Genomic DNA, 15,031 nt, shown 5'->3' on the forward strand with positions numbered 1-15,031 from the left:
AAATATGGGATTCCCTCACTTTTAATGCCAATGGTAAACAGGACAAATAGAGGGTAAATCTCCCTAACGGGGGGGGGGGGGGGCACAAACAATAAAACCTGGCAGGTGTTCAAATCCCTCTCCACTTTATACAAAACTAAAAAAAAAGTTTTGCTTTTAGTTATACTTTAAGGGAGGGTTAGGGTTAGGGTTACAGGAAGGGTAAGCGTGAGAGTAAGTTTAAGCAGGATATCACTAACAACACTGATCCTCCAACATTGAAAACTAAAAGGGATGCATTTTCTTAGGAATAACATAAAAGTTTAGTACACAGGACAAGTTGTATTATTTCTACTTACATTATAGAGGAGTAAATTCAATGTGCTGATAAATGTACCGTTTCCATCTCTCACAGAAATAGCAGCTGAAGATCTACAATGGTAAATTAGTAAAGTAAAATGTATTACAGCAAAAGTCCATTATTATTGACACTTTACAATTATAGCTATGTACTTGGTGTTTTTCTATGTAGAGGAAATACATCTGATATACACTATATTGTCCAAAGTATTGGGACACCTCACCAAATCATTGGATTCAGGTGGTCAAATCACCTCCATGGTCACAGGTGTATAAAATCAAGCACCTAGGCTTGCAGACTGCTTCTACAAACATTTGTAAAAGAATGGGTCGCTCTCAGGAGCTCAGTGAATTCAAGCGTGGTACTGTGATAGGTTGCCACCTGTGCATCTGTGAGATTTCCCTGCTACTAAATATTCCATGGTCAATTGTTAGTGGTAATAAAACAAAGTGGAAGCAACTGGGAACAACAGCAACTCAGCCATGAATTGGTAGGCCACGTAAAATGACAGAACGCAGTCGCGTATGCTGAAGCACACATTGCACAGAAATCGCCATCTGTCTGCAGAGTCAATAGCTAAAGACCTCCAAACTTCATGTGGCCTTTAGATTAGCACAACAACAGTGCATAGAGAGCTTCATGGAATGGGTTTTCATGGCTGAGCAGCTGCATCCAAGCCTTACACCACCAAGTGCAATGCAAAGTGTTAGATGCAATGGTGTAAAGCATGCTGCCACTGGACTCTAGAGCAGTGGAGACATGTTCTCTGGAGTGACGAATCATGCTTCTCTGTCTGGCAATCTGATGGACGTGTCTGGGTTTGGTGGTTGCCAGGAGAACGGTACTTGCCTGACTGCATTATGCCAAGCATAAAGTTTGGTGTTGGGGGATTCATGGTGTGGGGTTGTTTTTCAGGGGTTGGGCTTGGAAGGAAACTCTTAAGGTCTCAGCATACAATTTTTTAATACATTTTCAACAATTTCATGCTCCCAACTTTGTGGGAACAGTTTAGGATGGCCCCTTCCTGTTCCAACATGACTGCGGCCCAGTGCACAAAGCAAGGTTCATAAAAACATGGATGATTGAGTTTGGGGTGCAGGAACTTGACTGGGCTGCACAGAGTCCTGACCTCACCCTGATAGAACACCCTTGGGATAAATTAGAGCCAGGCCTTCTCGTCGGACATCAGTGCCTGATCTCACAAATTCATTTCTGGAAAAATGGTCAAACATTCCCATAGACCCACTCCTAAACCTTGTGGACAGCCTTCCCAGAAGAGTTGTTATAGCTGCAAAGGTAGGGCCAATTCAATATTGAACCCTACGTACTCAGACTGGGATGCCATTAGAGTTCATGTGCATGTAAACGCCGGCATCCCAATACTTTTAGCAATATAGTGTATATTACAAATAAATTGTAATTCAAATAACAGTATGACCATGCTGAAAGAGTCAGTTGACACAATATATGTTTTTAATACATGGTGGAAAAGTAAACTACCTGACAGTTTCTTATATCACCCAGGAACACCATTGGTGAGATCTTTATACTTCAATTCCTAGCTCTATACGTGCTCTGTCTATTTTGATAGGGTCCTACTCTCCTGGTTGAATACGTATTTGGTTTCTATTATGGTGAAAGCAAAAGAAACTGCTATGAAATAAAAAATTGGTGATTAATGCATTTTGACTTAATAATAATATTGGTTGGGGTACATTTAAAGTATAAGTGACTCACTATTTGTAAACTTTTACGAACAGGGCAACAACAACTGGATATCACTTATTGAGTATTTGTATTGGTATTTTTGAGTGTGGCTATTGTTTCACTGTTGTTTTATTTATGGGTCACAATTTGGATGCTTTTGGCACTCAGCGTAGTACATCATTCAAATTACAGGTATATGTATTCATTTCTTTTCTCCTCAAAAATGTTAAGAGTTGAAATTACACATTAGATATTGCTTGGTAAATATTGCATACAATTGTGTACAGTGCTGCAAAAGATAATAGTAGAGTAAAACGATAATATTATTTAGTCAGAATGCCACTTGAGTGTCTGTAAAAAAATTCTAAAATGTGGTATAAAAAAGTCTTTGAAGACCTTGGGCATATGAAGTATGCCCTAGAGAACTTCATCCAATTGCCTTTAAAGTACTTTATATGCCAAACATCTCCCCTCCCTATGGTTGCTGTTCCTGGTGCAATCTTTAGGTAGCTATCTCAGCTTGACAGCAGGGTCTCAGTTTCCGCTGCAGGAGCACTGATAGATAACGCAGTGTAAACAGCATTTGCCAGCTTCATTGATAAAAAATTATATACTGTACATTATTTTGTTTTATTTGCAGATCAAAAGAATGTCCTTTTATCTACGCCCATCATCAGTTAAGGCAGGCCATAGTTGGGCCGTTTATCGGCGCAATTTTCGGCCAATAAATGAAAAATCGGTCGGCCCCGTTGCCGATGCTGCCACCCATGTTTTTTGCGGATTTTCCAGCATGACCGATAAAAATAAATGAGGAGATCCACGAAAAACAGCCGACCGGCTGGCCCCACTAACGGCGTGATTATCAGTCAATTTTTCGTGCAGACAAAAATTCAGCCGATAAACGACCCGTCTATGGCCTGCATAAAGCCGCCCCACAAAATATAAACAGTATATATTTTATAATGAAAATTGTTCCTAACTATTCCATTATTAACTCTTAGTAAACTTTAATTGGTTGTAATGGACTTTGCCTTCCTCTCTCCCCTTTACATTTTATTTTCTTATTTTTTAACATTTTTGTACTTTTTAAATGTAAACATTTTTGTTTTATTTATTATTATTATTATTATTATACAGTATTTATATAGCGCCGAAGAGTGTGCTCAGCGCTGTACATTAGCGAGGGGGACAAGAACATGAGACAATACAGTACAATACAATACATGAGGGGTTCGAGGGCCCTGCTCTTTCGAGCTTAAATCTAGGAGGGAGGGAATAGTGGTACAGGAGGAAGTGGCTGTTGGGGATGGAGTGGTAGGAGGAGTGGAGGAGATTGGTTGTTAGGTGAGGATGGGGTAGGCTTCCCTGAAGAGATGGGTTTTTAGGGTGCGCCTGATGGTGAGGAGAGTAGGTGACAGTCTGATGGATTGGGGTAAGGAGTTCCAGAGGATTGGGGAAGTCCTGGAGAAATCCTGCAGTCGGGCATGGGAGGAGGAGACCAGGGAGCTGGAGAGTAGGAGATCCTGTGAGGAGCAAAGGGCACAGGTAGGGTAGTATTTGGGTATCAGGTCAGTTAGGTAGTTTGGGGCAGCGTTGTGAATGGCTTTGTATGTCAGAGTTAGTAATTTGAATTTAATGCGTTGGGCAATCAGAAGCCAGTAGAGGGATTGGCAGAGGGGGGTGGCAGCGGTTGGTGAGGTGGATGAGTCTAGCCGCTGAGTTCAGGATAGACTGGAGTGGGGATAGCATTTGTTTGGGTAGGCCAGTGAGAAGGGAGTTGCAGTAGTCCAGGCGTGAGATGATGAGGGAGTGTACGAGTTGTTTAGTAGTGTTTGGGGTGAGGAACGTATGTATCTTGAAGATGTTGCGGAGGTGGAGCCTGCATGACTTTGATAGTTATTTATTTATTTATTTTGCATTACTTTAAACTCCTAAAAATAAAAAAAGTTAAAATGAATTTGCCCATTAAAGAAAAAATAAAACCAGGTTTTGCTACAGTATTCATTTTAAATCCAAAGATTTTCCCTGCAATACTGTTTTTCTGATGTCCTTGTCTTATGGCACCAGCACTCTTCAACTCACTCATGAACCCACCGCAGCTTGTGACTGGATAGTGAAACGAGAAGCAGCACAGTTTTTAGCTCACTTCTCTGCCACACTGCTTTCTCTTCCTATTGACATACTTCTTGTAAGTACATAAGCTAATTGGCTCACTGTACTGCTTTTTCCTCTCACATTTCAGATCTGCTATGCAGGGACAGCAAGTTACTGATGCAAGGTCAATTTCAGCTAATTACCCTGCTTGTATTTAAAAAATACATTCAATGACTATACGAATAATTAATTAATTAACTGTATTCATTTGTGCTGTTTATATTTGCCTAGTGTTTAAATAAAAAATACACAAGGATAATTTGTTTAAACACCATTTTAAAAAGGATAAAATGCCATGCCTTTAAAGCGGAGCTCCAGGCTCCCTCCCAAAAATTAAAAGTCAGCAACTCCAAATCCTGAAGCTGTTGACTTATAATTTAAGGACACTTACCTGTCCATGGATCCAGCGATGTCCTCATCCGAGCTTCTTCAATTGGCTTCGGGTGCAGGCACCGCTGTTAGATAATTAGTTTATCTGAAATCTCCATTAAACACTGTAAATAATATTCTAATTATGAATATATTTCATTTAGATCTGTATCAATGTGGGTGTGTAATATGTTTTCCCATAAATTGCTGTTCTACAGATAGTTGAGGATGGTTTAAGTTGCCAGAGGGAATATTCTATTAATTACAACTTTTTTACAGTGTAATAGAAGTCTTGACGCTCCATTGCTGAGATTCCTCTTTCAGAAGGTTCAGTGCCAGAGTTAGTTTATCTAACAATGGGACCCAAACCTATTGGCTTCACAAATATCCACTTCAAAGGATCCCTCATTTAGATATGCAATGAAGGTGGCCAGCTTTTCATGAATACCTAATTTCCCAGGAAAAGGTCATGAACTGGCATACTTAAATTCCATAAAGGATGTTCCAAGACTTGCCTTAAATGGGGTTGGTGTATGCTAAATACAGGGGATTTGAAGTTAGCCAACTATGAAAGGGAAAAGATTTGCCAACCAATCAGAGCTACTCCATGAAAACTAATGGAGAAGAGGCCTATAACAATAGACACTAGATGGAGAGAGAGGCTCTCTTTGGAAAACCAGTTATGAGAATGGAAGTAAGTACAGTTCCATGGTAATTATGGAATATATCCCTTGCACTTATATCTAAATATTTGTCTTATGTCTTTTCTGTCTCACTGTTTGTATTTTGTAATATTTTCGAGCTTTCTTAATAATGTTTCTTTTGTGTAACTAGGTAGATTGCTTGTGTTAGTTCAGACCTCCATCCTATTTACCAATACATTTTGGTTGTTGTGTTAAACCTTTCACTTTCGGGTAAGAACTCTTAATTTACCAAATCATATCAGAGAAATATTGTATTTCAGAATCTATAGATTTTGTAAACACAGCCATCTTAAGTAAGGGAAACCAGCAGCTCTTTGTGAATGGTCCCATGGCGATCTGACCCGGAAGTGAAAGTGGGTACCTGTGAAAACCAGGTACCCACTACCCCCCAAAAAAATGACAAATGTGGTAGTAAAAAGGATACAAACAAGCGGAACTTCCTCTTTTGGGTGAAGTTCCACTTTAAACTCTATTCAACATGATAGGTTTATTAATATTAGTGGAGATAATGCAGAGTTGATAATAGCTATAATTATACTTCTATTATTAAATATTGCTTATTGCTCATTATTTCTGTAACAGTTAGTGAAGTGATGTAATGATGAGGAATCTTCTTTATTGCTCTTGCTTGTAGCATGATCCTTTTAACTTAAAACTCCATAAGCAAGACATACTTAAAATAAACATGAGTCTGCTAAAACTGAGCATTAAATTTGCAGCAATTATAGCAAACATACATTTTTTACATTGTTCTATCATTGCAGTTATTACTATCGGAAACTGTCTGCAGTGTAATAAACATGGGGGTAAATGTGAGTGAGTTACAGTGATCTTTGGAGAATGTATGCAAATTTGACATGCCTGAATACCCAACATTGATAAATCTACCCCATACTACCAAATATAGATGTTTAAGGAAATTTATAAGAAAGGGAATGCTAGTTGCATTTGGAGCATAGCACTTGGTTAGTTTACAGCTAGTTACTCAGAAAAAAAAAAAACTTTTGCATTATTCAAATAAAAAAAATATTTTACATGCAGCACAAGATGGAAAAATGATGAGGTCTGAAACACTTATAGTATAGGGAATGACAAATGTTTATATTGTTATTGTAATCATGGGAATAAACACGTTCTAATTAGTTACGTTGGCATAAATGCAAATATGATTTCCTTTATTTCAGAAAAAGTTTAACATTAGTATTTAAGTCAGCAAAATCCACAATGCTTACAGTTTGCAAAAGTAAATATTTATTTGAAGGTGAAAGTAGGTATAAAATATTTATGCAAATATATTAGATAACTTTTTTCTTTAATGCATATTTTTATACATGCTTACATTTTGGGGGGTTATATACAGTATAATCGTGTACATGAGCAATTACAGTTGCAAGAAAAAGTATGTGAACCCCTTGGGATTACGTGGAGTTTTGCATGAATTGGGCATAAAATGTGCTCTGAATGTCATCTAAGTCACAACAATAGAAGAACACAGTCTGCTGAACATAATACTACACAAACATTAGATGTTGCCATGGTTTAATTGCACATAACATGTAAACATTCACAGTGCAGGGAGGAAAAAGTATGTGAACCTTTGGACTTAATAACTGGTTGACCCTCCTTTGGCAGCAATAACCCCAACCAAATGTTTCCTGTAGTTGCAGATCAGACCTGCACAACGGTCTGGAGTAATTTTGGACCACTCCTCTTCACAAAACTGTTTCAGTGTAGCAATATTCTTGGGATGTCTGGTGTGAATCGCTCTCTTAAGGTCATGCCACAGCAATTCAGTCGGGTTGAGGTGAGGACACTGACTGGGCCACTCCAGAAGGCGTATTCTGTGCTGTTGCAGCCATTGTTTTGTTAAATTACTTGTATGCTTTGGGTCATTGTCGTGTTGCATCACCCATCCTCTGCGGAGCTTCAGTTGGCGGACAGATGGTCGTACGTTTTCCTGCAAAATGTCTTGATAAACTCTGGAATTTATTTTCCCATCAATGACAACAATCCGTCCAGGCCCTGAGGCAGCAAAGCAGCCCCAAACCATGATGCTCCCTCCGCCATGTTTTACAGTGGGGATGAGGTTTTGATGTTGGTGTGCTGTGCCTTTTTTTCTCCACACATAGTGTTGTGTGTTCTTCCCAAACAACTCAATCTTGGTTTCATCTGTCCACAGTATATTTTGCCAGTAGTGCTGTGGAACATCCAGGTGCTCTTTTACAAACTTCAAACGTGCTGCAATATTCTTTTTGGACAGCAATGGCTTCCTCCGTGGTGTCCTCCCATGTACTCCATTCTTGTTTAATGTTTTCCTTATTGTAGATGTGTCAAGAAAAATGTTAGCATGTGCCAGAGATTTCTGTAGGTCTTTAGCTGACACTCTGGGATTCTTCTTTACCTCATGCAGCATTCTGCGCTGTGCTCTTGCAGTCATTTTTACAGGATGACCGCGCCTAGGGAGAGTAGCAACAGTGCTAAACTTTCTCCATTTGTAGACAGTCTGTCTTACCGTGGACACATGAACATCAAGGCTTTTGGAGATACTTTTGTAACCCTTTCCAGCTTCATGCAAGTCAACAATTCTTGATCGTAGGTCTTCTGAGAGCTCTTTTCTGCGAGGCATGGTTCACATCAGACAGTGCTTCTTGAAACCAGTAAACCCAAAACAGGTGTGTGTTTTTTAAGGGCAGGACAGCTGTCAGCAACACATCCAATATCATCACACTGATTGGAGTCAAGGTTGGCTCACTCCTGGCTCCAATTAGCTCTGGGAGAAGTCATTAAGCTAGGGCCTCACATACTTTTTCCTCCCTGCACTGTGAATGTTTAGATGTTATGTGCAATTAAACCATTACAATATATAATGTTTGTGTAGTATTATGTTCAGCAGACTGTGTTCTTCTATTGTTGTGACTTAGATGACCTTCAGAGCACATTTTATGCCCATTCATGCAAAACTCCACGTAATCCCAAGGGGTTCACATACTTTTTCTTGCAACTGTATGATGTTCAAAACACAGTATCCTATATCAGTCATTCAGATTTATTTCTACTGCATGCAGAACAGTAAGGGTTGAATTCTGATTGCTATGAATTACTACAGTTACCACATTTGTTTATTAAAAAAGCCTTTTTGTTTGTGATCCACAGAACAGTAGATAAGAAGGGTCGCTCAATATAGTTTGACTCATATGGTTCTAAAAGAGAATTTTTGGGAAAAATATCTAAATAGTGTTCCGGATGATTCTTGCCTTGCCACTTTGTATGTTTAAAGATAATTAAAGTGTATACTTACGAAGCCAGCTGAGTGTTGTTTACCAAATATTCCAGGGGATAACTGCAGCTAAATTTGTATAAAAGTCCAGGCAGATAACTAATAATGGTAGGAGGGTCTGGGGTATCAATATATCCAGAAATATTTCCTATTTGTATCATTGAAACATCCCCGTATGCATTGACTCCAGGTACAGTTGACACCTGTTAAATAGTCACCACATTATAAAGTCTAAAGAATGCAATCTATGTCAGAGACACAAGTATATAATAGACTTTAGTGAAATTAGGATGTCATGTATTATTTTTGTGGGATTACATAAGAAATATAATACATTAAATAATAAATATGATAATGAAACACAGGGCAGACATTTTGCCAGTCCAGTCCAAAGCCTATGAATCCTGTCCTCAACATGGGCCTCCAAGTAATACATTATTTAACAGCTTATACAAAAACAAAATCTTTATCAATAAAGTCTAAAGTTAGAGATGTGTTGCAGGTCCAGCACAGCTGACAAGGCAGCTCACAAAAGAACTGGAATATTGCTTGGTCTAGAGTAGGCCAGGGCGTTTGGAACTTGGTAATCAAAAGCATCACTAATAAATATTTAACTGACTTATTTAATGAATGTGTAAATGGTGTATAGTAGCACGTTAATATATCAAAGGATTTAAGGAGTGAAAGTATGTGGATAATTCTGAGGCTGGGGATATATGTAGACATAATTTCACCAACCTCGTTCACCAACATTCATTAACTGGCTCATAAAAGCTGGGTTAGGATGAATGTTCACATATATTGCAATGGAGAGAATGGGGGAAAGGAGAGCAGATGCTACCAGAATTTGTCTTATTCAGAAAAATAACAATTGGATAGTTTATTGGACAGTTTATCTAACCTATTCAACATGCTTCTCACCAAGAGTGTTTGAATTGCATGTGTCTGGCATTCTCCATTGACATAAGATCAACCAGATAAGACAACTGTTACATCCCATCTATAGAAAACATTATAGAGGACAGACTACTTTGCTTCACTGCTTTGTTTAACAAAGAAGGGTCAGGGTACCCAAAATAGCAAACTGTAATACATATTTACTTACCCTTTCCCTTCTTTTCAGTCCACAGCCTCTTTTTAATAAAAAAGAGCCACGCAAAACAAAAAGAAACCCTAAAAAATAAAACAAATATTTTAAAATCCACGTTTATTTTTTCTTGATCACAACATAAACAGGTTTATTCAATAAGGAATTGCAAAGATAAAAATGTATGTGCAAATTTCAGTAGCCCATGAAAAACAGAAATGAAATTTTAATTGATTTGACTATAATAAGCAAATCTGAAGAGATGGGTTACTGCAGTTTGCACATCATTGTTGCTCTGCCTTGTTGAATAAGCCCAATAGTTTCTTTAATCCACATCTTTTCCCTGTGTTTTTAAAGCAGTTAAAGACAATAAATAAGTATCATGTAGACCTGGCTATGTTGTACTGGAAGCACAGTGCAACTTAGTAACAGTTTTATTATATAATGGTGCAGCTTTAGCAATTATGAAATTCCTTATGATTTTACTTTTTGTAACACAGGACTTACAAAGTGTTAATAACACATAGTAAATAAATGCTGCAGAAGTCTGCTTATACCTGATAACACTGCTGGTTTATTTTTACGTTATACATTTGTTTCAGCAGACAAGTTATTTATTTTAAGAAAATTACACTATTAAGACTCCATCAATACTGAATATCCTAAATTTCTGATTTTTTTTGCTTCAAAAATATAATAAACAGAAAGTGCGTGATTAATTTTAACTAAATATTTATATATTTAAAACCTTCAAAGAAAGAACTAGAGATGTTGGATCAAGAAGAAAAATCACATGGACTTACAAATATTTGTAATTTTATTATATTTGAAAATATTATTAGAAAGGCTGAAAGAACAGAAATAATGAAGGGAATGAGCTTGCAAATAAAGTACAGTAAAAACACAGTAAGTTCCTTTCATGTTGATTTTAATATTTATCATTTCCCACTACTAATTACAGAGATTTAGGAGAACTCAAGTCAATAGCAAAATGCCAGTAAAAACATATTTCAGGTTAAATACACATTTTTATAAATTTAATCTTGGTGAGCTGCAAAAGTACCTTTGTTACCATTATAACATTGACCAATAAAGTAGTGACTTTTGAATCAAACATCATTGTATAATGGCTAGTTTGTTGTCCCTGATATACAAATAGGAAAATAGAAGTCTCGGCTGCACCCCAAACATTACTAGTGGCCTGATTGCAGCTATGGGGTTGCTGTAGCAATTTAACAGGTGGTGCTATCAATTTTGAACAATAGATTGTGTATCATCAGCACACAAAATCTGACTTCATTGTCACAAGTAGAAGCAACAATAAATGTTTTCAGGCCATGCAGGGTTCCCTTCATCAGGCAGACAGTGTAACTGAGAAATAATACATTACCCCGATGTCTCATCTACCCTCCAATGAAGCTGATGGAATGCAGGTTGCATTACATCAGCTTTTGCCCCAGCCAGGTTTAGGAAAGTGAAAGGGGGACCGAAAAGTGACATTTTACACACCATCTCCAGGTCAGCAAGAAGAAGGGGAGGAGAGTGAACATTTGCTCACTCTGTTCCCTTCTTTCTACTTGGCGGCACCCACATGGAGCCAGGAATACATGGTGAAGGTGCCGTGCCAGGAGGCAGCTGTTACTGGGGGTGTTGGAAGCAAACCAGCAGCTGCACAGCCACTGGGTCACTTCCATATGATAGCTAGCAGTCAGTTTGTCAGTTATACACACACTTCCAGTGGCTACAGCCACCATGAGTGTGTGTAAAACCCATCTCACTGTCACTTCAGTATGATGTAGTGAGGTGGCAGTGAAAAGGTTAAAGCTCTCTTACTGCTTCTTATGAATATTGAAATCCTCTAATTACTATAGTGAGGACACAGGTGTGTTTTAACCAGTTGAATATTAGTCCTCTTATACTCCTTCATTAACAAACAATTTTTCAGTTATTAGTGCTATGATAGTTTAACAAGACTGTACCTGAATACATGTTATCACATTTTTATTTGAGATAAGTAGATTTTCTTTTGGTGGTTTTTAATAACTGCTTACTATATAAAATAATTAAAAGACTACAAATTTTGATTTAAAAAAAAAATATCTTCCCTCACAATGGATCACAAAGGTGATCCAGTTTTTTGCAACTATTTTTTTTTTTTTGAAAAGCAGAAACATACTTGCATTGAGGTGGTTAAAACATGAGCCTGGTAATGGTGTAGAAGATGTACTACATCATTAATGTACAGGTGAAACACAGTGGGAAGAGGAGGTTTAATGTACAGGTCATATACAGTGAGAGGATGGAGATGGGGGTTAATGTGCAAGATAATAGGTGAAGGTATTAATATGCAGGTCACTACAGAGGTAGGATACAAGTTGTAAACAGAGAACTATTTCAAATAGTTTTCCAGAATCATACATCCATCAGTCACCCATTTATTAAATGCACACTGGTAGTAAAATATATAAAGAATACACTGTTGCCCAATGAACAGTAAATAAATTTAATGACTGATGAGGTCAACTAGTTTTCTTCTCGGTTCTCTCCTGCAGTCAGCAGGCTCCTTGTCAGAACCTTTGCATACAATACACCTGACTGCCACCCATTCCTCTTTCAATCTGAGTGTTGTTGTACTCAAGACTGTAAGAGACCAATACCATGTCCAATTTGGACACTTACATTATTTGCAATTACAAAAAAGAAATTTAGTGAAAAGCAAAGAAAACAACATTTCTTCGTACAGTAAACCTGTCATGAGATAAATAAGGGAGGAATTAATGCTCAATTTCTTCTGGAATGCTAGCTATCTTGCTGTTATACTTTAAGAATCACAGGCAAGGACTAATTGTGGAGTTCAGGAAACTCAGAAAAAGTCATAAGTACTTTCCTACATACTTTTTGAGATCTGGTACTATAAGTGAAGCTGCATTCACTTTGAATACCCAATCATGTGCAAAGGATTTGAAAAAAGAAAGTAAACAGAATTGTCTCCCCCAGGCGATTGACATCAACACAGCTTAACATTATTGAAGAATTTGAAATAAGATGGTTACCATGAGAATCAAGCAACCAGCATTTTCAGTAGGAGGGGTTAGCAATGGCAATCTGCATGTTTCTCTCATGACAGGTTTTCTTCAATATGATTAGCTTTTGAAAGTGAACAAAGGATTTCTGAGCTGTAGGGATGAGGTTTGAGTAGTAGTAGTTCTACTGCCACTAAATGTGACAGCTTTCCACTCAAAGCTATGCATCTATCCCTGCACATGGGTGATAAGACACTGGTGGTCGTCTGTGTCCAACTGGCAATGCCATGTAGGCTGCCTGCATCCTAGAAACTGACATCATTGATTGCTAAGACATTTGGCTAGGTATGGTTTAGGAGATGGGGGGCCATAGGCTTACTGCTCCCCCATTAGTGGCCAGCCAGGCTGTATTATCGATTAATGGTCTGGAATAGGCTTTGATCAGACCCCATGCTTTTTTTTCATTGTTTTTTTTTCATGTGTCCACCCCCCCCCCCCCTTAAAATTGTAAATGTCACTTTTGCTTAGTACATTGTATAGGTGTGTCACTTCACATGAATGTTAGTTAAATTATGTGTTTATGTGTTTTTAATGTTGTCCTTTAAGGTTTTTTTTGTGTTGGTACATGTCCCCCAGTGCAGTACCCAAGCTGTTTTAGGAAATAACTGATTTTCAAGATTTTCTTCCCATTGACTTTGATGAGGTTTGCATTAAATTTCATAATTTGTGGATTGTTTTTCTCCGAACATGGCCCTAAACTGAACCCAAGCAGATTCTCCCATCACTATAAAGCAGTCATTTGGTTCCTTTAGGTGGTTGTAAAATTAAAATTTTTTTTACACTAATGTTTCCTCTGCATCAAGGTAAAAATTCCTTTTAAAAGATATTCTGCCCCTTAAACACTTACCTGAGCCTGATCATGATCGAGTACTGTGCCTATCTGCAGCAGCTCTTCTCCTCTCTCTCTCTTTTCTCCTGTTGCTTTCATTCAAAGATTGTGAGCAGGGCAAATCTGCCCTGTGTGTGTCTATAGATACAAACAGCCTGGCTGGGGATCAAGCCCACACAAGTGCCCCCATTGCAAGTTCCTTGCTATGGGGGCACTTGAGGAAGTGGAGGAGCCAAGAATGCTGGCAGAGGACCACAGAAGAAGAGCTGGGCCACTCTGTGCTAAACCATTCCACAGAGCAGGTAAGTAGAACACGTTTGTTAAACAAAAAAAAAACCTTAACAATAACTTACAAACATTTAAGTAAAAATCCTACAAAGATGGAGTTAGATTTCAGGCAAAATTGTAGAGCAGCCTCTACAGTATAACATTAATTAGAGTTTTTACTTACCACTAGGTTATTTGCACAGGATTCCAATGTGCTCAGGTTAATGGTAAAAATTACCACTGCAGGAAATGTGTTGTTGTTTATAAATCCTCTGCAGTGAGCGTCTCCATGTTTTCCATTAAGTGATAAGTCTGTTTCTGAATAACCAGAAAAGAGAACTGTGCAAAAGTTTATCTTCATTGTAATTGTCTGCACTCCACAGTAAACGCTGATATCTCTTTCGGCTGAAAATGAAAAAGTATAAACTGGTAGTTGTGGAATTTTCTAAAATTATAAACTGAAATTTGTTGCAGTAACTTGAAATGTAAACTATGTATAACTTGTATAACAGAATTTTGCAGAAATATACTGTACCTGTAAATGTACATGTCAAGCAAACAGCCTAAAACAGAACAAGTAGGTTTATTAAATTATATTTTAAAATGACTCTTATACAGTGTGGGGATCACATTGTAAAGCCACCCCTTCCTCTCCCCTCATCCATACAAATAAAAAAAACATGGATTTCAACTTGTACATGTATATATAACGTATTGCGCCTTGTAGTGATTCTGGCAATGTTGTGGCAGTACTTGTGTATGGTGTTTTGCTTTCGTGGAATACTTGTCTTGGGTTGCACTGCTGTCTTCAAAGAAGTATAGGCATCTACACAAAAGTGTAAAAAAGGGATATCTTGAATTAACACTATAAAAGGGCGTACAGAGAGCTGAATAGGTTAAAATGCACATTAGTGAATCTAGCCATACCGATGTATTTACACAAGCAATCACTCCGAAACTATCTGCTTACCCTGTCATTATACTCACCCTCTATTTAGTAACATTTTTTGTTACTTAGCATTATATGAGGGACTTCAGTCTGTTTTTATGGTTGAAGAATGTTTTTGCAATGGTAAACATTTAGTTTTTGGCTTGCCAGGGAGCACAGATATGGCTGTTTACTCTTTTTTCTAATCTACAGCTATGTGTGTTCGCCCAAAACACAGGGCTATGTGACTGCACTTACTGCCTCCCTCTACTTCCTGTCTACATCA

General features: G+C 37.9%; 1 protein-coding gene across 1 annotated transcript in view; it reads right to left on the minus strand.

Annotated features, from left to right (window-relative positions):
- The window catches only part of LOC149450203 (zona pellucida-like domain-containing protein 1), a 125,452-nt gene that overhangs the window by 72,527 nt on the left and 37,894 nt on the right, over nt 1–15,031 (minus strand). Inside the window, exons 2-4 of the mRNA XM_089692231.1 lie at nt 14,002–14,222; nt 8,573–8,754; nt 339–411 (exon numbers count right to left, since the gene is read on the minus strand). Coding sequence (XP_089548357.1) covers nt 339–411; nt 8,573–8,754; nt 14,002–14,222 — 476 coding nt within the window. The remainder of the gene's footprint in view (nt 1–338; nt 412–8,572; nt 8,755–14,001; nt 14,223–15,031) is intronic.

Source organism: Staurois parvus, unplaced genomic scaffold, assembly GCF_062004578.1.
Source record: "Staurois parvus isolate SC_StPar_1 unplaced genomic scaffold, SC_StPar_1.0 ptg000580l, whole genome shotgun sequence".
Taxonomy (NCBI): domain Eukaryota; kingdom Metazoa; phylum Chordata; class Amphibia; order Anura; family Ranidae; genus Staurois; species Staurois parvus.